Here is a 26,036-nt window from a genome sequence, read left to right as displayed (position 1 = left end):
GTTCACCCAGGATGCTGTGACTGCGAACACTTCACTGTTCTGGCAGCTGAGGCAGCACTGACTTTCTCATTGAACTCTGCAATAACTCGAGATATCTAATCCTAATCAGAAATCTTATTCTTAAAACTATAGATAGGAACAAAAAGCTCTGTATAACATGAAAGTATAATGGCCTCTAAAGAGATTACATTTTAAATCTCTTTTGTGGCAAATAGATTTGGATCCAGTGCTCGTGCTTGAGCTGTGTGCTGTTCAGTGTGCACTAGACACACCATAGGTGAGCTGAGCCTGATTGCTCCCAGGTAACAAACTCTGACTCTTAACTGGAGCTGCAAAAGGCCGTCACATGACCCTAATCATGCACAACAGTGCTGTGCTTCCATAGACCATGCAATTACTGGGATGTGAAAATGAAGCATGAAATGTATAGTTGGTTTTGGCATGCACAGCAGTTCATTGGACTCCTAAAAAGGCAGATTTTCAGCTGATTTTTTTTTTTTCTTCTTTCCAAAGCAGTAAAAAAGTTATGTTCAGGACATTTACAATCAGAAAATGAAATTTAATAGAATTAACACATTCAGTGAGAAGTCATTCATTTCAGAAAAATGCTGTTCAACAGGAGTTAAGCAGAGGACAGGGTTTGGTTTCCCAAACTAGAGGCATGTAAGTTTTTTGTTTTCTTTTACATAACATGTTTTGTTAAGCCTGTACTGCACCAATGGCTATCAGGGTGCTGATAAAACAGACCGAGAGGTGTATTTGCCTGAATTCCATGTACTTGTTTTAAAAGCAGTAATATATTTTAGAGGATAATGATAATCTAGTTAGTTACAATTTCATGACTCTGTGGGACTGGGAAGTTGTGGAAAAGCTTTCACTGGAGATTTTGTGGTTATTTTCTGAACTGGGAAGGGCCAGTACACACTCATGTCCTGCTTCAGAGTTCAAGTTTCTGAGTGAAGGTTTAGCACAAACACAGGATGGATTGAACTAGATTAGTAGGGGTTGCCTTTTCCCCATTTTAAAGAAAAATGGGTTATGAAGAAGTTGAATTTGTTGGTTCTTAACAGATAAATATTTATAGCAGGTTTTCTCATGAGGATAGCTTATTAGGGGAAACTAAATAGGACCAATGAAAGTTTTCCCTCTTAGAGATGAAAACCAGTCTATCTGGGAACCTTCCCAGTTGATTCAAATTATTGCCTTTGGGACATGAGCTTTTTAATAGCCTGGAGATGGGAGCTAGCCAGCCAGGTCAGCAGCGTGAAGGCTCATGCCCTAGTAAAGGGAAATTACTTCCTGTTATGACTTTCTTTCATCTGCATATTTCCCATTCTGCTACAGCAATCTAGTTAAGCCCAAAGCCTGGCTACATGTCTCGCTTCAGGCTGCCAAATTCAGTTGAGGGAGGAGGGGTGAGAGGCAGGCAGAAGAAAGCATAAAAGGGTCCGAGGTGCTGGCTGGTATTTACAATGATAGGCAAAAAGGAGAAAAGCCGCTGTGGGCACGCTGTGGAGCTCTGGAGTCCTACCCTTACTGCAGATGTGAAGTCAAAGCTGACCTCAGAAATGTGTATTGTCCAAGTGTGTAGCCCAGCAGGGCCTGTGAAGGACGAAAAGCCACCAGTTGTTCTCTACTGCACAAATGTTACGTGCCAGTCCAAGAGCACTGCCTGGTCTCCTTGGCCTCAACTAGTTAGTTTTCCTGGCACTGGGAGCTAAAAGGCAGATTGCTAGTTAAATTTCACTTTTTACTCCAGATTATAGAAGGGGTTAGCAGCTGGGCAATGGCTTCCAGCAAGGTATGTTACACTATACCCTAAAATATACATCTCGGATTTCAAAACAGTGACAGTGTTCTTTGCTGGAATTTTGATTTTTTTTTAAAATCGTTTTTTTAAAATAAACTCACTTAGAATGCTGAGAATTCCACACCACCTTTCACTTTATTATATAAAAATCAGGTAAAGTTTAAAAAACTGAAGTTAAGGACTGTTATGACCATTGTGGAGGAATGAACTAATAAGAAACCGAAGAAAATATTTTCTGGGCATTTCATTGGAATAGATGGGTTTGTGAATGCATGCTGGGGTGGCAGTGAGGACAAAGGACCCTTCCACAGACCTGTTATGCACACACAAGACTATGCAAGAGCAGACTCAATCCTCTGGCCATAGCCCAATAAATTGGGGGTGTGGATGCTCCCTTTGCCTCTCCGATCTTAGCTGTGCCGTGAAGAGGCTGTGCAGGTCCCTTACGTGCTGCAATAAAAGCCTGCTGTTCCCAAAGCTGCTGACTTTGACTTCGGTAGAAGCTGCAGATGACCGCTGCCTCTAAGAACAGAAAGCTGAAGCTATATGTAATTCTGAAAGCAAAGCCTCCTGCCCTGGCCAGTTCAGCAAAGTCTGCGGTGTTGATACAGGGCCAGGTTCTCAGCTGGTATAAATGAGCACGGCTCGACTTGAAGTCAATGCGATTGTGTTAGTTTTCACCAGCAATGGATCTGGCCAAACAAGCACCCCCGCCCCTCTCTCTGCATGTGTGTCTGGCACAGGCCAACTCTACTTCTAGTAAATCCCTGATCTAAATGACTCTTTTTATGTGGAAGTTCCTAATGCAGATGGAAGACAAACGGTAAAGTTTTTGCTTTGCTGTTCACAGAAGGGCAGTTGCTGACAGTTTTTTCTGGCTTCCCTTGTTAACTGCTCATATCTTTTAATTTTGTAGCAGGACATTTATGAAATAAATGTTCCATTTGTTGCTAGTTTTACATGTATGCACCTATATAAAATCTATACATATATATAGTGTGCATATGTATTTTTTCAATTGCCAAAAATGAATTCACAGAGCAAATCCTAGGCCTTCTACAGAACTTTTGGTGCCTTCATTTACTATTTTTAATATATGCTGCAGAGGTTTGAATTGTGACTTTGTTATGAGGTGAGTAATTCTCATACTGTCAGAGGGGTTCGCAGTACTGCAATCTGCTGAATCGATTAAAAAAAAAAAGCTTGAAATAAATCTAGTTAATGATAGATTAATATCAATTGAGAACGGAAATTGTCCTATCTTATATTTAAAGGAAATGTTTTCCCTAGGAGTACTCTATAATCCTTATTACATGTGAAGAAGGGAGGAAATCTTGAAAGGAGCAGTCTCTCCCCTGTAACACAATTCTAACAACTTTTGACTGGGCACAGCACACTGCAGAGTTCACACCATCAGAGAGCAAACCAACCAACCTCATCAGTCTATCAGTCGAGTCAGGCGGTGATGGGTGTGAAGCGTGTGAGGGTAGGATTTGTCCTGTGTAACTTAAGCTGTGTCTAGGTCAAGTTCAAGGATCCCCGTGTAGTCAGTGGAGGACGAATGGTGTCTCCAGTGAGCAATATTCTGTGTCCAGTGTTCTCACCCCAGCAGCGGTGGGGCAGCTCACGCTCTGGGAAGAGCCATTTCTCGTTCTGTTGGTTATAAAGCAGCCCCAGAGAACAGTCTCTGAACAGATACCTGACTTGCAGCACGCTGAACTTTAGTGAAGAAAAGCCACCACCAAGTGCTTAAGCACACAAGTCTCAAAGACTTCCAATGCTATTTAAGAAAGCGTGCTCATTAGGTACTACTTAAAGTATTTTATATCCAGCCTCAATATATCAGGGTGTTTATAGATACAACGTTGAAATTATTTTAGGTATTGTGATGTGAATGTCAAGTGAAAAGACATTACTTGTTAGGTATGTGACTTGAAAATTGGATTGATAATGTTTAAATAGAAGTAACCTTTAGATACATCACAAAAGGAATGGAATGCCTCCTAACAATGAAAATAGAGAAATGAGCACCTTAATGGACGCGTTGGGTAGAAGTGCCTGTCATTTATGTGGTTGTACACTTTGTGGTTTCAGGTTAGTCTAATAGTGCTATAAGGCTTCTGTAGGAATATTCTTTAGCAGCTGTGTTATTTCAAAACATTCATCCTAAGTGCAGTATCATACCTCACTGAGAAAAGTGCAAGTGTCTGATCAGCTGTTTTGTTGCCAAAAAATCGTTTATAAGGTATAAAAGTGCATGTTCTGATAAAAGTTCATACCACTGAACTCCTTGGCTTAATGCAAGTTCTGTCTTAGGGTAAAAAAAAGTTCACTATAGAGAACAGCATCAAATGCCTATTATATTGTTCTTTGTTTCCTTGCCAACTGTGGATTTAAAATTGGAAGAATTCAAAAAGCAGTGGGACATTATGACTCACTCAGTACCTCCTGGGCTTTTGACATTATCGTAAAGCCACATACACTTGAGTGCAAGGTTTAGTTAGTGGATTTCAATAACACAGCTAGCAGACTTTATTGAAACCACAGAGTACCTGATTAACTGTAAACAAAGATTTATTTCTTCTGAACAGCCAGGGTATTATAGCCCCAGTTACAGGTGTGTTATGCTGAGTGACAACACAGGTGATATTTTTTTGAGGTTGAATTTATTCCCTCAATCAAAATCATGGACATGTTATAATAGTAACATCTAGTTTTATGAGACTGTTCTTTTCACTATTTGTGGGGTTAGTGTAACTTTTCTTTTAATCTGTTTTTCATACGTCGTCTTTGAGTTCTCTCTGAAAACTCAGTGGAAAGCTTGGGGAACGGGTATTACATAGAATAGAGAGATTAAATAAGAGGAGTTTTGGCCACAAGATGTCAAACACAATTAACCTAGAAAGTCTGCATCTTCATTTAAAAACTGCAGAAAAGAGTCCAACAGTGCATCTTCCATGGAAGACCAACATTATTTATGTTGCCTAGTGTGTGTATAAGCCGAAAAGGGAAATATATTTTCCAATAAAATCTTCCAGGCTGGAAATACAGAACAGTATGCCCGAATCCAAATGTATATTGCTTAGTCTCCACAGGAAAGTAAAGATGTATTAAGCCATATGTCAGCTGAGTTGAATTATTGATGTTGAATTAAACATGTTGAACACAGAGATTCATCAACTTTATAGTATTATTTGTTAGAAGAGTACCCGCTTCTATCTATTTGGACTGACTTTTTATTATCTCTCTTGTTTGTTATCTCTTTTATTTGAGTCAGTGGTTGCTGACCTGACTAACAGCTTTCATCTTTGTACTGCAAGCTGTTTCCATATGTGCAGGTGCTGTCAAATTTATTGTCTTTACACTGAAAAATCAAGATCTAGTCAATATGTTTGTAGATACTTAAATGAAAATATTCTTAATTCTACCTTAAGATAGAAGATTTAGGACATTCTGATTTTCATATAAGATACATTTTCAAATATTTATTCTTATCCTAACTTAAATCAGAAAATGTCTAAATTGTAGCAAATCAGAAAACACATAATTAAAATTCCAGAATCAGCTGTGAATTGCTTTTCTGTATCCATACCTGGTAGCAGAAATCCAGTTAACTGTGTGGACATAAATTATGCTTAACCCAGAAGATAGGTTGGTTTTAGTCTTGTCCAGGCAAGAGCAAAACTGAAATCTCCTTATGCTGCTGAGAAACCTTGAGTCAGTGTTGATCCCACTGGATGAGTTAGGTCTGGTGTATCTCCCACCCACACACGGACACAGTGACACCAGTGAGAAAGAGCTTGAATGATACAGACCGATATTGCCCACTTTTGCCTGTGCTAAGGCACAGCAAGCCTGTGCCGTCCTCTCTTTCAGCTGGTCAGCTGAAAAAGCAAACAAGTATCCCCCCACCACTGTACTCCCAACCTTACACCATGAATTTATGAAGCAGACCCTACACTATTGCCTTCATAATGCCAACCGAAGTTATGGTATGCCTCTTAAAAATTATGTGCCTTTATCAGGGTGAACCAGAGAGAAGCTGCATTGGAAGCAGATTCATGAAAAAAAACCCTGAACTTCACTGCGGAAATGTCTTCAGCTCAGATATCTCTCAGCCATTTTCTTTTTCTCCATGCTGCCCCAGTAGCTATTTCTGTTTTGGAGCATGTCATTACAGTAACAATTTACGTTTTGAGACCTTGACTTGACAACCTGCAGTAAGCCGCATTGACCCAACGATCCATTTGCTATCAAGTGCCTTTCCCTTTCTGAGAAAGCTGAAGGCATGCTGCTAAGGCTTCCTCGCTGTTTATAGGATCAATCCACACTGCCACACTGCTACAATTATTTTTGCTTTTTTTTTTTTTTTTTTTTTTAATATGGCTTGACATTGTCTTTTCCTCTGCTCTTGCACTTCCCACTTCTAACTACTGTGTATCAGATATGAAGCCATGGCTGCATTGCGACCTCAACATGCACATGGACGAAGATGCCATGTACCCAGTAAAGGGGAGCAGGAGAGATGGGTGGTGTCTGCCCGGTCCCGCTTCTCCACCAGTGAGCTTCAGATTGTATCGCCAGCATGTAGAAACAGGAAACCCACTTCCATCTGTCTTCCAGCATAGCCGTGTCCTTCTCCCGATGCTCTCATCAGCTGCAGCAGAAAGAGTGCAGCGCCAAGAACTTGACTAGAGGGAAGTGATTTCTGAGTGCTTTATTGAGAGACAAACTTGCACAATTTGGAGTAAATTCTCTTTTACTTTAGCTGGAGATTTGAATGATGTTTTTTTGCTTACAAGAGGCTGGGAAGCGACCTAGGAAGCTTGCTCATCTCTTACTTTCAAGAAATCTTTTTCCTTGGTGATGTCTCTTGAAGAGCCTTTACTGTTCATGTAATAAGATGTGGTGCTAGTGACTTGAATGATACATGCTCTAACAGCAGTGAAATGCAAGAAGCCAAAACTACCTTAACAAATACGGTTCATTTAACTAAAAGAGGCAGACTGAGCAGCAGGTGGAAGGGTTAAACAAAAGGAAAAAAGATTATAAAAGTTTGCGGCTTTGGCTTCACTATAAATGGCTCTCTTGCAGACTTTATAGCATTAGTGTTGCTTCTCATAAACCTTGAAACCATTCATCCGTTTAGAAAGATTAAATTGGTTAGTCATCCAGAACATAAAATATACACATCCATTTTTGTCTGTTACCCTAAACCATCTGAAGTATAATAAATGCAGTTGATGCCATTAAACCAAAGCAGTGAGTATTAATGACTGCCTCAGTTGTGGTATTTACAGTTTGCCAGCTCTTGTGTTTCTGATAGTAAATTCATCTGTTGTTGCTCAGGGACAGTAAGAGCAGAGTCTTTGAGTTGGAAAACGCAACTATAATATATGATGTGAGGGGCTCAGAGAAAACATCTTGGTATTAAAGCGGGGAAAATCCAAGAAATGTTACTTTTTTTTTTTGTTAGTCTTATGAGGTCAAAGTTAAGATGCACAAACTTTGCTTACGATATCTTAATATATTTATAATGGTCGCTTAAACATTTTGCAAAGACAGGTTTGTTTGTTTTTCTAGTTACAGATGAAGCTATGGCTATTTAAAGTTCTCTTCTGTCACTTAAGCTAGACAAAAATGGCCAGACTCATCTAAATCAAGAACTTGTAGAGGCACTTGGTCAGGAAGCAGGTTTATGATTAAAAAGACAATACAAATTTAGGTTTGATTTAGCAGCATTTTTTCCTGATTAATATTAGAATTTCGAAAGTAGTCCTGTTTCCCAAAATTCAGCAAATTTGCAACGGTTGCTTCATAATACAAAGAAATTTAATTCCCGCTGCTTTGAAATCTGTAAGACATTATCTCAAACGCAGGGATTTCCTGTGTGCCGGAAAAAAACATTTACATGGTTTTTAATTGCTACATACAGTGCCTTTAATCGCAGCATCCAGCTTGACGGCATCAAAACTGGGAAGCAAATCCTATCAAGAGTTTCCAGTTCCATGCTGAAAATGCCAGCTCATTCCTATAGGAAATTAAAAAACGCCCAGGAATCAATGTCACTTATCAGCTATCGTTGAAAGCAAAGCAGAATGCCAGCAATTCTTAAGCATGTGTTTGAGTACCGGCAACTTCTGTGGATGACAATGAGGTACCCAAAATGAAATACGCACTTAGGGGCTTTACTGGCTTAGGCCCCTCCACGAAGCACAAACACGCTCCTCCCACGTCACTCCCCATGTTTGCAGCTTCAGCCAGGGGCTGCTCAGGAAGACGAGGGTATTTCTAGTGAGTCTAGCAGGTTCTGCATCAGACGCCGTACATAGGTTTAGTTTGCTTTTTTTTTTTTTTTCCTTTCCCCCCCCTGAAATATTTCTGGCAGCAAAACAGTAACACGCCTCTCCGCACACCCTCAATGTTTGTCTTTTACTGCAAATACAAACTGCAAAACTACCAGGAGTGAGAGAGGTGATCTGAAAGAGGCAGAACCTCATAAATTGTTTGTGTGGGAAAGGCTGTCTTTCCTTTTCTCTAACTGATGGCATGCCAAGTTTATCTTACAGTTTTTACAGTAAGATTTGTTTGTTTTGATACCCTTTGTATGTTGTTAGGGAAAAGGCAAAAGAAAATCTCCAGGAAGTTTATAGTTTCTGATGAGATGGAGTTTAGGCTCTAATTTTCTTTTTAGTCCTATACATTTTACTCGAAGCGTAATATATAAAGGGATATGAGATTGCAACTGGATGAGTTATTACTAAGCTGTCATTTATTTTCTGTGTATGAATTTGGCGCTTCAGAAAGACCTCAGACCAGCAGGCTAAGAAAGTGAAGTTGTTAGCTCATTCTGAGAGCAGATACAGGATGGGCAGGAACAGCACTGGTTTCTCCTTTCTGCATCTTATCTCTGACTTCGGCACATCAATCTTGGAGCAGGAAGAACATGCAGTCTCTGCCTTTTTAGCTGAGATCCAGAAAGATGACAAAGAGAACAGATTTATCCATGATGGAGTGGTCTCTGGTGTGACTGTACAGGCAGCAGATTGTGCAAGGGCTAACGTGCCTGCCAGCTCCAGCCCACGGCTCTGGAGGCAACGTACTCTGTTAGGAAGGGAAGCCTCAGGGCTCCCTCAGCAGATGGTCCTGCAGGCCAAACACCCCTGCACTACGAATAGACGCCGCGACACCTGCAGTCCTCAATTGAACATTGACAACACTGGCTGTTAAATTTTGGGAGTTCCAGTTAACAAACTAGATACCCTGGTGCTAAGGGGTAAATTGTCAGCCACGGTGTGAGGGCCCAGGTTTTGATCCTCAGCTACGGGGAAACTCCTGGTTTTAAGTGAAAGGTGGTCTATTAAATCATGCGATGCTGGAGAGGGAATAGCTATTGCCCATCTCCTCTGACACAAGAACTAGAGGGCATCAGGTGATTCTATCAGGTGGTATCAGGTCTACCAGTCACCTTCCAAGTAACTGGAAGAGACAACCAGTGGCAGCTGCCATTCACACAGGAAACTGCTGGAAATGGGAAAAGTTCCTTAGGTGCCTGGTTTGATCTCGTTTCCGTTCTCAGCCACTGCTTAGGTAGAAGGAATTTAACTACAGCATCCTACCCTGAGTCTGCAGAGCAGGTCATCGGTTGGTATGGCAAGTCCTTCTAGGGAGGCAGGCACTGCTCTTGTAAGCTTGTTGCACTGAAAGGGACATAGAGGTGTTTGGTTTTAATGTGAAAGCCTCGATTGTTTGAACCAAACTTCTGAACACATCGTAGGGTCTTGGGTTATGGTAGCAGTTGAGAAATAGGAGACTAACGGTGCATTTACGTGCCATGACAAATAGCACAGAATTGTCTTCTCTCTCCCTAACCTTTGCTGTGAAATACTGGGTAGACGCAATGTCTTTTCTCTGTGTGGTGGAAATATTCATTAGTGAGTCTTATGTTTGACTGTCTGGGGATGAAGCATGGTTGCCAATTGTTAGAAGATGTTCCTATAGAGCTGGGAAGGGATTTTTGTAAGGGATTTTATCTGTCTCATTGACGCCCTTTCGTCCCTGGTAATGGACCAGCCATCCCGTCCTCCCTGATAGTTCCCTCAGCAGGATGATATACCCAAGATGTATATGATAGCTGTATAGACACAGCCTCCTCTTTGCAAATGTTGGTGTTATGTATACACCATCAGGCAGCGGAGAATATTTTCGGGTCAGTAAGTCTCTTTAAGCAAAGTTGATAGCAGGAGATGCTGGCACGACTATTCACTGTTTAGTTTACACCTGTCAGAAGCAGGCAGCCTCTCAACTTCTATGTTTGGGCAACTGTATTCATCATACTTAGCTTTTATACAATATTCTTTTCATCTTCCCTGCACTTCACAACTCTTAATTAATCCCACAGCACCTGGGGATTACTAGTAACACTTTACAAGGGAAAGCAGAAACAAGCAATAAGAGGTCAAATGACTGGGCCAAGGTCCTGGACGAAATTTTGTCTAAAGAACATTAGGTTCTGCAAAATTAAAGTGTTGTGAACTGGCCTGTCCTTGGATGTCAGCCTCCATTCTGGGGGGAGGAGGAGTTTCCTGGGACATTTTTGATATTATCTAGTATATTTAGTTTTCCTTACATTTGTTCCCTTTAGCGCTTTTATTTGCTGAGGCAGATGGAAGACAGGGGTGTTTTGTCTTCAGAGGAGGATGGGGAATTTCCAAGAAGGGAGGACGTCTCATGTTCTGGAACTTAAGTGCGCCATCTTTTCGTTTTGCAGCTACAAATGGGGGCACCTGGCTAAATAAATTAATTGGTTATTTTTTCAAGGTCGTTGTAAAGATCCAGATACCTATTTCTCTAACAGTAAAAGACTTGCTTGTCTGGCATCTGTAGGGGCTTTTGAAAGGTCGGCACTGATAACAGCAATCTGGTAACTTATCTGACAGTAAATACTGCAAGTACAGAATATGCTCACAGTGCTTTCTTCTCCCTAGGACTTGAAAGATGAACGGAGCGATGAAGAGGAGGAGGATTCTGTAACAGATAATGAAGAGGAGTCCACAAAGAATGGCAACAAGAACAGCTGTGGGTCAAGCAAACATCTCCTAAACAGCAGTCACCAGTAGCCCCTTACTGCCTTGTCTCCTGCAGTGATTTCTGCTCTGTTTTTAACTCAACCTACAGGACAGGATTTAAGTCAAAAGGCTTGTGAGAGACTGTGATTGATTTATTGTTGGCTACTGGACCTGGAAAAATGCCCAGTTTAGAAGGGAGGGGAAAATTGCATAACAAGACAAAATGTGTTAATGGCCCATTTTCTGAATTGTTGCTAAGTGTTTGGAAAATCATTTGGACAAACTGACTGATAGTGCTCAACAAGGTCAAAGCTCAGGAGCATCCCATTGATTCCTAATGTCTGTCAATCTGCTATAAGATATATTTCACCAAACAGTTTAATTCATAGATGTTTTGTGGGTTAAATTAGTGAAATTACCTACTTACCTAGGTAGGTAGGTAGCATGAACTCCATTAGGAACCAAAATTACCCAAGGTGGGAAAAAATTGACAGTGGTGTATCGTGACTAGCATTTTAGTCTTTATTTTTCGTTTAAACCCTCATCAGAATGGCTATTTTTTGAGTTAGATTTCATTTCCTGGAGGCCAGTGGGAGCTAACGTGGAGGAATTCACATTACTTGCCTGTGAAGAGCTGGCTTCACTGCAAAAATAAAGTCTTTCTCCAAAATATGCTGTGTGATAGGCAGCTCAGATACTGTGTTCTTCTAAGATTTACCTGTCAAAGAAGTCACTGTTTAAACAGCAAAACTCAGCCCTGCTTCTCCACTGAGCTCCGGGTTCACAAATTACTTTCATCTCAGTCATTTTGGCCCACTGTTAGAACAGAAGGTGCAGCGGGGAGGGAAGACAGTCAATGAAAATTCGGTCTTCGCACAGGTTTTTTGCACTTCTTATTTGTCTTCAAAACCGCTGAACACTCCCTGCTCCTGACCCATCTACAGCCCAGAAGATTAAAAAGAAATCTCATCCATTCCCTTCCTGTGGGGATTGATGACTGTCTTCTCAGGAGTGAGTCTGATAAATTCTGTTTCAGGGTTCCTGTGTGTTCACTGCATGTATCTGGGCGTTGGGGGAGCATGGAACTGGCAAGCGCTGTCACGTTGTCTGTGCTGCGTATTCATTTGAAAGCAGGATCTGTGTTCCCATCTCTGTTCTTTTTGAAAACCAGGAATCACATCGGCTAGAGCCAAAATTGGATGTATGTGACTTAGGCCACGTACCATTGTTTATGCTGTAAGAAGTGGAGAAACAGTGGATATTTGATCAGCTTCTCTTACCAAAAGTGCCTCTATGCAAAGTTTGCACTTTTGTTCTAAGGCTATTGCAGAGTGCAGCAGTGGTTTTAGTCCTGGGACTTTCCAGGAGAGCCTGGGCCTTTTAAACAGGGTGGTACCAGTCTCATTTCCAGATGCATTAGCTCACAAGGTCATAAATGATTTGTGTAATAAGTTTTAGAGGTCAGCGGCTTTCCATGTGGTTCTACGGTAGCTGAGATCATCTGGTGAACTAAACCCAGTAGCTTGATAGAGACCAGGGGGACCACTGCTCGAGCAGCCTTGGTGCAGAGCTTTGGGTTTGGAAAAGCTCTTTTCCCCTTAAGGCTGCTCAGGCAGGAACTTGGTGACCTACGGGAAGCACTGCATGACTGACTTGTTTTCTCAAGATTTCCGTGGCAAAGGGGGATATAATTCAGTGACTGAAGCATTTGAAAGAACGGGAAATGTTTGGGATCTCAGATATGAAGAAAGAAATGTTTTCTGTGCAGTTACAAGAAACTTGAGGAGTACTTTGTTACAGGGGCTGGTAGCATGGAAATCCCTATGTATGGTCTGTTGAACTAGGCTGTGTTTAACTTTTTACTTATATTTTGGACCACGTAATACCCCAAACGTTTATGTTTACCACAAAGAGAATTAAGAAAGGATCATGGCCTACAGCTTCTGAAAAGGACGGGAGGTGTGCGGTAGTGGAATGGAACCCCTGAACCAGAGCTTGTAGTTAACTTGTGCTGCTTGGGCTGAGCAGGCAGAATTCCCTCCGTAGTTGTTGTATAGCAGCGTGCTTCCTTACATAGCTGTGGAGAATACCTTAAATACTGCGCTGTGGGTTTATTGGAAGTGTAAGTACTTATTACATCATCTAAAGCAACTGGTGAGTTTGGCAGGGTCACGGTTGTTTATTGGGGCCTGTTTATGACCTACATGAAAAGAACTGGCCCTTCCTAACAAAATGTAGAAACCCGACGTCTTGGAGGCTTTACACTCCCTTTGAGGGCAGTGGAGACAATGATGTTTTCTTCAAGACATAACAGGGTTTTGGGAGATGGCCAGAGTATTATCATTTAATTTTGGTGCCAGAAAGCTTTCCTGCTATGACTAGGAAAGGAATTCAGGAAAGGAAACACGAAGAATGATGTTGTCACAGGAGTGAGCCTCTGAACAACTACCGAGTTTTAAACTGGAATTTATAGTCTCGTTGAGGCCAAATCCTGCCCTTCCTACTTGGACAAGTCTCCCACTGAAGCCAATTAACTCTATTGGAGTCCTGCCTCGGAAAAATTTTGGACTGCAGTTATCCAACCTAATTACAAGACCTGTTGTTTTAAATTGATGTGAAACCAGGGTCTTACAGGAAGAGTAAAAGGTAGATCAAGACGTTCAAACATAGAATATTGAGGCAAATTTTGGACAGGTACAGAAGAATATGGATGAAAATAACATCCTGAAGGTGAAGATTAAGTCTAAGCACAGTAAACAACTGAATAACTACATGACGTTGCATAACTACATAACTACAATGAATAACTACATGACGGAAGGCCCTTCCAGGGGATGACTGTCATGGCCAACCAAAGTGATGAGACCTAAAATTTCTGAACGCAAACCACTAGGCACTGGGGATTAATGCCCACAGCACAGAAAGAAGGGGAACAGACTGTTACAGTGGGACTGGACACGTGTCCTGTGTTAACATCAGATTTGTCGTTCCTGAAGGTACACACATTTCATTTGCCACTTTTTGCTGGTAGAAACCCAGAAACCAGAAGCTGAGGTCATGGGGAACACAATTCATGCCAAAGCATTTGATGTCATGGTGCTTCAAGATTTTTCAGTCTATTCAATGCCCTTAACATTTTTTAAATCTTATTGTGAAAAGAGTCTCAAAATGCAAGTGCAGAACAATTATGCATTTGGCACAGACAACAGGCTTTAATACGTTAATTTTACCATTTCACAAAACGAGTCCTGGTTTAATGATTTGACACTGCGCGTCTGGCTTTGCTACGTCACTTTGACCATGCCAAAATATTTATGATAGAATTAGACGGAAAATTAAATTCTAGTCCGTTAGGTTCAGCAGAAGCTCTTCTGTTCCATTAAATTTCTCTGAATTTTGTTCAGGTATTCCTGTCCACATATACTGTGCTGGCTCTGTACTTGGTTACTACATAGATTTACCAGTCTACTCTGGATTTGATTCACAGATCTCCTTTACTCCACAGAACTCATGTTGTCAATTTGTACTGTCGGGTACAATTATCTTTGCTTGTTCTTAATGCCACTGAATTTGTCTGGTCAGTTACACTACACACTAAGTAAATATTTTTTAAAAACAGGTATCTATGTAAGGATTTCCTTGTTTTCCCTGCCTTGCAGTGACCTCCTCTTGCCTTCCCATTCCCTCTCAGCTTTCCAGTGAGGGCCCATTCAGGAACTAATTCCTTAACTCTGTCAAGTTTTTCCCTTCCCTGGAGAAGGCTGGATGACCCACACCCTTCTTAAAGAAGTAACAGCGATTGCTGTAAATGAACTTGGTTTTTCCTGGGTAATTCATGAATGGAGAGGAAGCAAAATGAGTGGGTGCGCCATCCATCATTGTATTATTCAAGACTTATCCTTTGACTAAGGTACTTGAAAGTTGAACTACTGGAAAGTAGGAACTACTTGCTCTAGAATGCTGACACATTTTTTTGTCTGTACTCGGTTGGTTTTTGTTGTGCATATTAGGGCTGCTTCTGAAGTTAGGTGTATTTGGGGAATGACAGAATAATATGCAAATACAGATATAATTATTTTTTTCCCAGGAGTGCTTATGTTTATACATAGACTGAGGGGCTATTGCCCTGTTAGATTTCCGTGGGATTGCTACCTAAATGGCTCATCACTTGAGGCAACTCAGGCATGGATCTGAAGTTGGCAAAAGCAGGGAAGCTTTACTAAAAACAAGGGAGCTGTGCTGATTTGTGTCAGCTGAAAAGCTGTTCCATATTTCTTATTCTTTCCATTTCTGCCTCCCTAGTTGGGAAGATCACAGAGGTTCTGACTTGCCATCTATTCCCATAGGCAAACAAACACAAGGGAAGGTGTTTCAGCCCAAATAATGAACTGTAGAAGAATACTTTGGTTTTATTATCTGAATTCATTTTTTTAAGCTTATGAGTAAGAATAAAGTAGATGGAAAACAAATTGAACAGGGATATGTGAGTTTTGGCTACAAACAACTTGCAAACTGTGAAGATTTTTAAAAAAATAAAATCTTGCTGATTTAGAAAGAAAAACACCATCTCCACAGGCACTTCCCCCAGCTGTGGGTTTGAAGAACAACAGATAACCAGCGGGCAGAAATGAAAGTCCGTGCTGAGAATAAGAACGTAGCCTGGTTGTGAAAACGCCGAAGAGAGCTGGTTTGATGGCTGTTAGCTGCCCGAGAGCTGGGCAGCCTTTCTGTACCAAGCAGCAGATGAGCCAGGAACGTACCTCTGAGCTGATTTCATTGGTCATGTTCAAATTCACTGAAAATGTCTGTTCCTTTTTTCCCGTCAGCTTTGTAGGCTCCCTTCTGCTCTGTCTGTGCCATATGGAGCCAGGGGTTTGTTTCTTGCCTATAGAGTTTGAGCTTTGGCTGCCCAAGGTGTGGACCTTGAGGAGGTTAATGCCTCTGACTCGTCACAGGTTGCACAGGACATCTATATTCCCACTGAGAATGTGATTTCTGCTTATGAAATTTATTAAATCTATCTGATGCCCACAGCTTAGAGACTGAGAGTAACCAATGTGTGTCAGAGAGCAAGGTGGCACCGTGAGTGACCAGCGTCAGAGAGAGGAAGCTGACGTCTCCTGCACAGAGCTTCACGAGTAAGAAGAAGAAAAGTCAGCAGAGGGTTTGGCCAACTTGTCGCACAGGTTTTTCTTACAGATGTAGGTGTGAAAAACTCATTTAAAGGCTGTTTTCTCCAGCTTTTTAGTGGGGAGTGTTTTCTCTTACTCCGTCTCCATATTTCCGCATGAAGCTACTTGGTTTATAGAAGTTGCCAAAGTCAGAGCAGCCATCACTCACTTCTGAGAGCAGCCAGCACCGAAAGGTAGAGAGGTGGATACCGAACCAACAGCCCAGGGTAATCCCTCTCCCACTCCGGTACAAGGCAGAGGTAGGTTTGTACTCTGAAACATGTTTTGGGGGAGGAGGGGTGTTAACCGTGAACATTTTCAGCTCTAGATGTCCTTGCTGCTCCTGCGCACAACAATCAGCTGCTCAGTGCTGCAGGGGTTGGGCACACCTTGAGTGAGGAACTTACTTCAACCTTAGGTTCATTTCTTTGAATTCCCATTGTCCAGCTCGTGTTTGGGTTTGGGTCACCTGCGTTGCTGCTTAAGGCTAATCAGCAGAGATTTCTCCGTGCCCTGTCTTTGCTCCAACCTGTAGTAGCAGCAGTGCTTGCAGGTACTCCTAAGGTAACTCACTTGCCTACTGAAGTGTAAGCTATATCACGCATGAGAGGGGAAGCTTCACAAAGTACTGGGATATAATGGGGGAGAGGGGAAATAAGTGCCCAGAAAACTAGGACTCCTGCAGGAAAACCCCCATGGTTTTATTCTGTCCTGTCATCCATGTGTGTTAAGGTCTTAAGCAGCAGAGAGGAGGTAAAGCTCTGGCATTGATCCTTCGTCGAAGAATGGGATTCCCAGTTGAGGATGCGGAGATGATCAAAGCAATGTAATCTTCACCCTAGCTGACTACAGAGAACTTGAAGTAGGGCTCTGAGAGTTTATTTAACTAAAGTACCCTCTGTGGGATTACTTGAAGTTCCTAGCTTAATAGAAAACGAGGCTGAAAGCACAGGTCTAAGCTTCAACATACAACTCTTCAAATACAAAGTCATAACAACCCATGTAGGATAATGTTGTTGATGTTCCAATAGTCTGAAGATTTATGAAAATATCTTCTATTTACTCAGCTGGAAAGGGCCCTGTTCTTCTGGAGTTTTGTTACCCCATAAAGCATTCAGAGGAGACCCCATAATCATTTCAAAGTCAGAAACATTAAGTGGAATAACAAGTATAAACCCTATCCACAGTAACTTTGAAGTGCAAGAAGCATGTCCTTGTAGCCATAGAATATTACTCTGCTTTGAGCCAGGGTGGGAAGAAACAGCTCCCAGGCAGTTGTTTCAGGTGGTGAAAAGTCCATACTTTTCCTACCACAAAAGAAGCTGGTCTAACTAATAGAGTTGAGCAGTGAAACAGATGATTAGATTTCCACTGAAATTCCCAGGAGCATTTCCCATGGTGCTGATGAGAACTGGATCCAGACCTCAAGCGACCAGCTAAAGTGGTGAGGGCAGCCTGGCACTGCATTCTCCAGCCACCAGGAGCAGGGCACAGCCCTGGGCAAAATCCTCCCCAGGCAAGGAGATCTGTCTGCAGGACACTCGCCTCAGCACAGCTCTGCCTTTGCCCCTGCCCAGGCTGGGCATGTATCTCCTGAATGACATCCCTGGGAAGGCAATCCCTCCACTTTCAAGCCAGAAGCTTCGCTTTCAGCAAGCAGTCTGCTGCCTGTCCTTGGTGCTGTTCGAAACCTCAGCAAAGACTGGGATGCTGAAGCCTGTGATCCAAAGCCAAACTTACCATGAAGAGGCAAACGGCGAGCTGTGGTTACCGTGACCACCTTCATGTGTGAGTGTGTGAGAAGGCAGCTGAGCCAGAGGAGGAAAGGGAGCGGAGAGAAAAACTGGAGGAAAATGGCTGGGGCAACACAGCAGCAGCTTGAAGACAGAACTGACATCACCAAGAATCACAAAGCAAAGCAGGAACAAGGCTAGGAAGAAAAAAGAGCCCCAAGAGAAGAACGAGGAAGAAAAAGATGGTGGTTCAGTAACGCTGGGGGTCAGCCCTTCCCAAGCAGCAGAGGCCAGCTTTGCCTGGACTCTGAGATGAACTCTGTAGCCAGGACAACTCCTTTTCCCCGAGCACCAGCGGTTTCGGATTGAGCCCAGCCGATGAGTTCCCAAGGCAGGAGCAAAGGCAGCAGGATCTGGGAAACACTCCTTTAGAAAGTTCCCAGCATGTGAGTGAGGGGCCAGGGAGGGACTCAGCTGGGGCTGGGGCAGGCTAGCCACAAGCGGAGGCCAGCAGACCTGTAGCTGTGGCAATGACCCCACGTTGTACACAGGAGCAGCAAGAACATCTAGGGCCGAAACTGTTCACTGGTTCACCTCCAGTTGCTGGGTGAGCCTGACGCCCGCTTGAATCTCAGCTTTGGTTTTGTGCTTTTCCCGGCTGACTGAGATTCCCCGAGAGCCCTAGAAGAGCTCCTAGAAGATCTGTGTGTTTGCCTTCTACAGCGAAGAGCTGGAGAAAGCTGCTGAAAGGCTTTTCTAGTGCTAACACGTGCGGGTGAGTTTCTTGGTTATGTCATGGGCTGCAGACAATGCAGGAGAAGTCCCAGTATTTCAGGAGAAGAATCTGTGGGAAGCAGGAGCTAAATCTTACCAGGCTGTGCTAAGTCTTCCCAGGCTATGCAAATCCTGCCTAGTTCCTTTGCTATTTCCTTTAGACAAATTATTCAGCAACCAAAGAAGGTTTCATACATTTCCCTAGTGCAAGGAACAGTGAGGTCAGATAGCAGTTGTATGTTTGAAGCTTTTTCCCCCTTTGAATCCTTTGGATCCTGCAAGGATGGCACTTGAGGGATCAGGGAGCAGGACACTAGCAACAGCCCCTTTTGCCTGAAGTGAGGACTGTCCCGTGACCCATACCGTACTGCAGGGCACGCACAGCTTTTATTGAACTTAGACATTGCCCCTCACATCCACTTTGCACAGCAGTTTCCCCTCCTGTGCCCAGTTGTGATTCTGTTCTGACAAAAAATCCAGGCAAGTGGGAAGCTGGGACGCTTACCCCTTCCCCTGCCCCGGCACGCACGGCTGACACCAGGGGAATTGTAAACCGGCACCGTTGCGTCTCTGCGCTGTGGATTGCAAATACGGCTGCTCCATCTCTTGTGAGCAATGATATTCCTTTTTTATCATTGAGCAACTTATCCAAAACCAATGTCAGAGCTTAGCCAGAGCTTGTGAGGTCAGTCCTGCATCCCCAGGGATCCGCGGGGCCGTGGAGCTGCCAGCCTGCTACTGAGGATCCTTGTTCTGGTCCATGGAAGGGCCATGCTCCTTTCACTGGACGTTAGTGAGAGGAGGACAAATTCCTGCGCTGTAACACAAGGCTGAGAACAGAGAAAACCCAAAGTTTCTCCATTTTATGCATCAGAGAGGGTTTTACTGCCTGCCGAGGGATCGGTGATGCTCTGTGCCGCTGCGCTGCCAGGGTGAGAGGCGCAGCAGGCAGCGGTGCCGGTCCGCGGGCCCGGGGCGATGCCCGGCCTGGGGCAGCACGTGTGCCCGGGCCCGGCCCGGCGGGGCCCTGCGGGAAGCCCCCGCAGCACCGGGAAACCTCCAGCGCCTCCGCCAGGGAGCGGCCCGCGGGTACCGGTCCCCTGGCTATGGCGGCAAGGGGCCGCCAGGCGGCAGTAGCAGGACACGGCTGCCTGCTCGGGCACGGCTCCGTGGAGCGTTCCTGTCCGTCTTTCTGCCCTTCAAAACAAAGAGAGTGTTGAAGACTGGGGTGCAGAAGTGTTTCTTGCAACTGGTAATTTCCACTTGGTGGGTCTCTATCCGTGAAACAAGCGCCTGGTGTGTCGCCGGTGAAGAAGCACTACATGTGTTCCTGGGAGCGGGTGTTCGGTACCGGTGCAGAGGACCAGGGCTCGCATCTACCTGGGTGTCACCAGTGACCCCTTTCCCGGAGGTGCTGCGCTCTCCTGGTGACTCCCCTGGCACCAGAGCTGTGCCGGGGGAATCTGGGGCAAGGGGTGGGTAAGAACAGATGTTAAATCTGCTCTGACTCTGCTTTACTGCTTTTACTTTTTTTGTATTGTCTATTTAAGATACGTATTTGTCAAGCCACAGGGTCTGCCACTGCTAGTAAGTGAAGCCCCGTTCTCACCTAGATCTTCAATGCCCATAATGCAAATAGGGATGATAAAACTCTCAGAATAAGGAGGGTTACGCTGCCATCCCACCTTATCTCCACCCCAAGCGTATGAGGTGCCCTGTGTTTTGCACATTGCCAACGGTAAAGCAAAGCTCTAAGGGTAGAAGGGTTTGGGCCAGGCTCAGTGTGTGCATGTGCAAGGGTGGGAGTGGTGGGACATCACCTCCCAAACACAAAAGGAGAAGGAAACTGAGGAGCAGTTGCATCTCGAACTCTTTAAATCCAACAGGGGCTGAGCATCATGGCCAAAGCAACCCAAGGATTTGGGAATGCCAAGAAATGGATTTGTGTAAGAAAAAAGCCCTGTGAGCATGCGCTGGGAGGACACCCTATGCCACGTGCTAACCCTAGCTATGTTCAGCCTGCCTGCCTGGTGCTGTTATCAAGGGAGGATGGGGGGCTCCCTGATGACAGCTTGTCCCCAGAACACAGTCCATCACCGTGCTGCTGAGTAGGTCCACCAGAGAGAGGAGGAATGCCTGTGCTAGTGGGCTGAGGGCTGAGCAGCCCACCTTGCATCACCTGGCAACTTCCAACCCTCCAACGACTGCAAGGGCAGGAGGATGAATTAATTGGGTGCTGGCTGTGTGCTGGAAAAGAGAGGTACGAGGCAAACTGCTCAGTGAACGGGGGCTACATCACCCTGGCGGTACAAAGTTCAGGGCAACAGACTGAGCTTTGGGGGTTTTGCACTCCAAGAACCTTGCCCTGAAACACCTCCAAAGCCACCACAGTGCTCTGGCAGGAGGCACCACTGAAAAGCGCTCCCTATGGAAAGCTGCTCTCAGACTTCTGTAATGCAAATGAGTAGCGGTCACTGCAGCCCCAGGTTGAAGCACTTACTAAGCAGCTCTAAATGCTGGACAAACTGAGCTTTTTATAAATGCAGAGCACAGAGACAATTAAGACCAAAATCTAACAGTTCTAGGGGTTTTCCCCCAAAGGACATCGCAGGGTCTGGGGGTGGTGGGCAGTGCATACCTCCTCCTCGTTACTGCTGCTGTGGCTGGTTCCTGCTGGGAGGAAATTTTGGGCTTGGGCTCCATGAAAAGTACGCCAAGGAACCCAGTGGCTCCATAGCTATGTAAACCCTGGCTGAAATGGCCCAGTGAGCCAAGCAAACAGCCTGCGCACTCCCACACTCTCCTCGAGCGTCAGCAGGAAAAAGGGATCTGTTGGGCTAAACAAGCTCCTTTAATCCCATTTGGCACAACCCTCATGGTCAGGCTGCGCTCAGCTATAACTGTGTAGAGAGCTCGGAACTGATTTGCTTTGATAGTGGGATGAAGTGTTTCCTTGAGCTCCATGCATGGCTGTAGATGAACAGGAGGCGCTCGGAAGCTGCAGACTGGGTGGCAGCCCCTGCGGTTCCCATCTGACCCCCGCTCTTCCCCAGGTTTCTCTTTCAGAGCCAGGAGGCAGCTGGATTTGACTTGACTGTCCCAGCAGAGATGAAAGCTTCAAGGTTGCCTGTTGGCACTCGCGGCGCATGGGGTTCGCCACGGGCTGGTACCCAGCTGTTGGCACAGTTTCCTGCATCACAGCTCACAGATGGTGCCGGTGGGACTCCTTACTGCCAGCAGGTTAACTGAAACGCATCTCCTCTCGCTCCTTGTGGGTGTCCAGCCCAGAAAGCCTGAAAGCAGGCAGTTATGAGTCCTAGAGTGACGCTAATATTTTGCTTTTATGAACAAATACTTGCAACCAAGCCAAAGTCAATTGCCAGCTCTGTTGGGAGAAAGGATCTAGCATCAGAGGAGGATCCCGATTCTGTTCTTGGTTCACTGTACGACCTTGCAAATAATGACAATATTGGCCCCAAATGGACTGGGATGAGGTATTGGTGGCTGTTGTTGATTAAAGAGCAGGATGTGTTTCAGACTCCAGAAGGGTTGCTCCCTCCAGACCTCGTGCTGGCCCTCCATCTGGCCAGTTCTTACCTTGTGACTCTGAGCAGACTTTGCTGACGTGGGCAGCTGGGTTTCCTTGCTGGCTGTGGAGGAAAAGGCAGCCCTTGCTGTCACTTAGAAAAGCGTGACTTGCGCAACCTGTCATTAAAGTGCACAGCATTACAGATGTGGCCGTGCAACAGTCACAGCACATGCTGCCTGCCCTGCTCCTTTGTCCCCTGAGAACAACGACACTTTTGCTGCTTCAGGTCAGCTTGGGCATCTAAAATGCAGGACTCTTTCCCCAGGTAGGTGCTCCAAGCGACTCCGAGGTTAGACAACTAACATAGACAGGCAACATCAGTTGACCGCATGTCCCAGGTTTGCATCTCCAGGCTGTGGAGTTCATACTAAAAGGCTGTGGGACAGCATGGGCTGGAGGCTCATTGCTCACAGCTTCCTCCCCGCTGAGGGTGTTTGTCATCCTGGGACAGCACTGGGGAATTTGCTGACTCAACTGGGGGTGATGGGGAGGGAGCATAAAGACTGAGTGGTCCAGAGCGGGTAACTGCAAAGCAGCCAGAACTGGGGAGAAGGCTAGCAAAACTGCTTTGTTAATTTTTAAAAGCTCCAGGCAGTCAGGGGGTCTGGGCTGTGAACTCTGCCCTGCTTCTGACAGCAGCGTTACAGTAACGCTTCTGCACAGCTCTGCATCTAAAATGGGAGCAACCAGGAAAATCTGCGCAAACTTGAGTGAAGGATTGGTCCTGTGGGGAAAAGTAACTCTGAATGCTGTTGCATTGTTGGTCCTATTGCTGCTGATGGATAAAAGGTGGAGGGTTTTGATCGATGAACTTGTCTAGTAGTTCAAACGGTTTGACAAAGCTTGGAGGGCAGCTTGGGAGCAGCTTGAATCTGAGACAAATGAAGAAGGGTTAGACAACAGAAGTCCAGAGCAACGATTACCTGAGCACATGGGCTTGGGCCTGTTTCACTTCCAGAAGAGCAAAAAAAAGGTCTTTTTAAAGGTCTGCTTTACAGACCCAAGCTGGGGGGCCAGCGAGGCTTGGCCGGGGGGCACAGTCCTTCCTCAGCTTTGTGCCACCATCCAGTGGTGCTCGTGCTGGAGGATAGCCCTTCCCACCTCGGCGCGTCCCCCCCAGCTCATGGCCCTGCAGCTCTGGTGGGCCGTAAGGAGGGGCACGGCAGCCCTGCAGCGCCTGGCTGGGGGCCCCCTCACCGGGAATGGTAGAGGGCCTTGCTGGCTGGAGGAGAGCAGGCTCCTGTGCCATGGCCCACCTCAGAGCCCCCGCCACAGCGCCTGGTGAGGGCCCCTGACCCCCGGCAATCCCTGCTCCTGGGGATATTGAGTTTTCTGTTTGCTTTGCAAGTGTAATTGGCCAAGACGCTGTGAAGGGAGGAGAGAGTGCTCAAGGGAGAGGTGTTAAAGAAATAGGAAAACATTATTAAGAGTGTTTTAAGTCGGCAGTTTCCCTTATTAGTACTTTCATGATGGAAAGAAGCCACTTTAAATCTGTGTAGTTGCAGTGGGCCACCATGTCCAGGCTCCTGTAGACACCCATGCAGACGGCTGTGCTGTCTTGTGCATCCCCTCGGCATCACCTCTGTCTCTCTTCCAAGCCCCACACCACCTTCTTGGCTTGTAAATCCCCTCCCTGGACTTCTTGCGCCCTTCTGCAAGTAATATGCAGAAAAGGAGAAGCCTTATGTGAAATACTTGGTTTTGGCACAGGGGAAATCCTCATCCAAGGCAGGTGTTGGATACAGAGGGAGATGCTCGAGAGGAGATGGGGAACACCAGATGTGGGGTATGACCAGCTGAAGGGTAGTGTCAGAGACAGAGGGAGGTGGTGCCTGCATGAAGGCCTTTGCTATTGTCAGCTCCAAGCATTCAGAACATCTGCCTCCACACCAAAAAAGAAATCAATGACACCATTTTTTTTGGAGAAAGGATTATTTTAAACAATTCTATGGGAACTACTTTATTTGCTTCCGGGCAATAAGCCTCTAGGCTTCTTGAAGCTCACATTTCCCAGCCTGTCATGGGGTCAAACACAGAGCGATAGGGTTAAATGAGAAATCAGTCTTGTGATTGCAAGAGCCAAGGCCTGGAAAGAAAAAACCCAAACAAACCATAAAACAGAACAAAAGAAAGTGCCAGCTATTCCCAGGTTCCTGATAACATCATCAGAGGTGGCAACACTGGACTTCATAAAAAGCCTCACTGAACTTTAGGGTCAGCCTCAAACAACGACAGCTCTTTCCTTTGTCCATTTGTTCCTGCATGCCTGGGGAGTGACGTGTGGCTGATTATTATTGCCTGGGTGATGGCTATCTATGCACAGCTCCCAGATACCAAGCAGACCCTGGACTAGCCTTGTCTGTGTTTAAAAATCCCAGCAAGGTCTGGATGGAGTTGGTGGTACACTTAACATTTCTGATCTCTCTACACGAAGTGCTGCCTGCACTGGAGGGAGTGGACTCTCCCGGCACCCTGAAGCTGTGTTACTCAATTGGAAGCATGTTCTTTTGTGTTCCTGGCTTTTCTCACCCACAGTGGCATGTGTGCAACGTCATTTTCTGCTCCTGACAGCATTGCACCGTGATCCCTCCAAACATCTGTGCCAAGGCAGCAAGATACCCTGGGAGGTTTGTACAGAATGTAGTTGCATCGGTGTGGGAATGTAGCCAGAACTCCGCTGTCACAGGGGCAGATGTGAAGCGACCTGGGATTTCAGGAGTCCATTCCTCAGCTCCTATCCTACAGGAGTATTTTCCTTCTCTTTTCTCTGTATTCCATGGGAATAGGATGTTTTTCCCCATTGCAGCCGGGTGAAGCTGTGAGGCCCCTGCAGGCAGGCAGAGGGGAAGTGTTTGTGGGGGGAGATGTCTAGGGAACATCTCATGCGATGCACTCACTGTGTGAAACAGACCCATCTCAAAGAAAGCAAACTCCCTCTGACAAAAGGGAATCCTTGTCCGCTCGTGAATAAAGCTTCCTGCTGGAAGAAAGGGATAGGTCTCCTGCTATGAGGAGGTGACCATGATAGGTCTCCACTTACCTTAACTGAAGCAGGCTGCATGCTCCCTTGAGGACACAGGTGTCAGTGGCTTGGCTCTGTCCCTGGACACTTCCAGTGTCACAGTTGGGTTTTTTTTCTGCTCCTGATCCCCAGGAACTCATGAACACACTGTCCATTTTCAACCAGACCTGACAGAGATGTCCCAGAGGGAGTTTTTCTCTCACAGGCTCGGGAGAATTCAGAGTGCTGGAAGGGTAAACCTCAGGAGTGCCTCTGCTGGGGCCTGCCTCCACAGTACTAGACACTGGAGACTCCACATGGAATCACAGAATCAGTTAGGTTGGAAGATCGAGGCCAACCGTAAGAAGTGAATCTAACACGGAGCAGTGCAGCCTTAAACACGCTTTATCCAGGGAATAAGCTTTAATTGAACCTCTGGCTCACTGTGAAGAACTGATCTGTAGGAAACCCACTGCTGGCACCTATAAAACTACTTGTATTTATTTGGTTGATTGTTTTAAATTACAAAAGAGCTTTTCTTGGTCCCTACTTATCGTTAAACCCTCTCTGGCTTCTTTGCAGGGGCATTTGCATGGGTAACAGCAGCATCCACCGGGTCTGTGCCCAACCAGCCTGACCAAACCCTGCAGCATTAGGGCAGGCGCAGCCTGCAGCAGGGAAGGAAATCCCGGCTGCCCAAAGACCACAGCCAGGCGAGGAGCTGTGGGGAAGGCATCGGAGTGTCCCGGGCAGGAGAGCATCACCCATGAGGTCTGGATTGTCTGCTTAGGACCAGGACAGGAAGGGTTTGGAGAAGGGTGGCTGGAGAGAAGGGAGAAGGCTGAGTAATGGCCAAGTTAACCCTTCACATGCTGGCATTTTCCAGGCGG

At 45.3% G+C, this 26,036-nt stretch overlaps 1 protein-coding gene across 1 annotated transcript in view; it reads left to right on the top strand.

Annotated features, from left to right (window-relative positions):
* CERS3 (ceramide synthase 3) overlaps positions 1 to 17,916 on the top strand; it is a 38,569-nt gene extending 20,653 nt beyond the window's left edge. Inside the window, exon 10 of the mRNA XM_056347596.1 lies at positions 10,798 to 17,916. Coding sequence (XP_056203571.1) covers positions 10,798 to 10,929 — 132 coding nt within the window. The 3' untranslated portion in view covers positions 10,930 to 17,916. The remainder of the gene's footprint in view (positions 1 to 10,797) is intronic.
* The last annotated feature ends 8,120 nt before the right edge of the window (positions 17,917 to 26,036 follow it).

This window comes from Falco biarmicus, chromosome 7, assembly GCF_023638135.1.
Source record: "Falco biarmicus isolate bFalBia1 chromosome 7, bFalBia1.pri, whole genome shotgun sequence".
Taxonomy (NCBI): domain Eukaryota; kingdom Metazoa; phylum Chordata; class Aves; order Falconiformes; family Falconidae; genus Falco; species Falco biarmicus.
The sequence above is the reverse complement of the archived record's forward strand: the minus strand, read 5'-3'. Positions and strand labels throughout refer to the sequence as shown.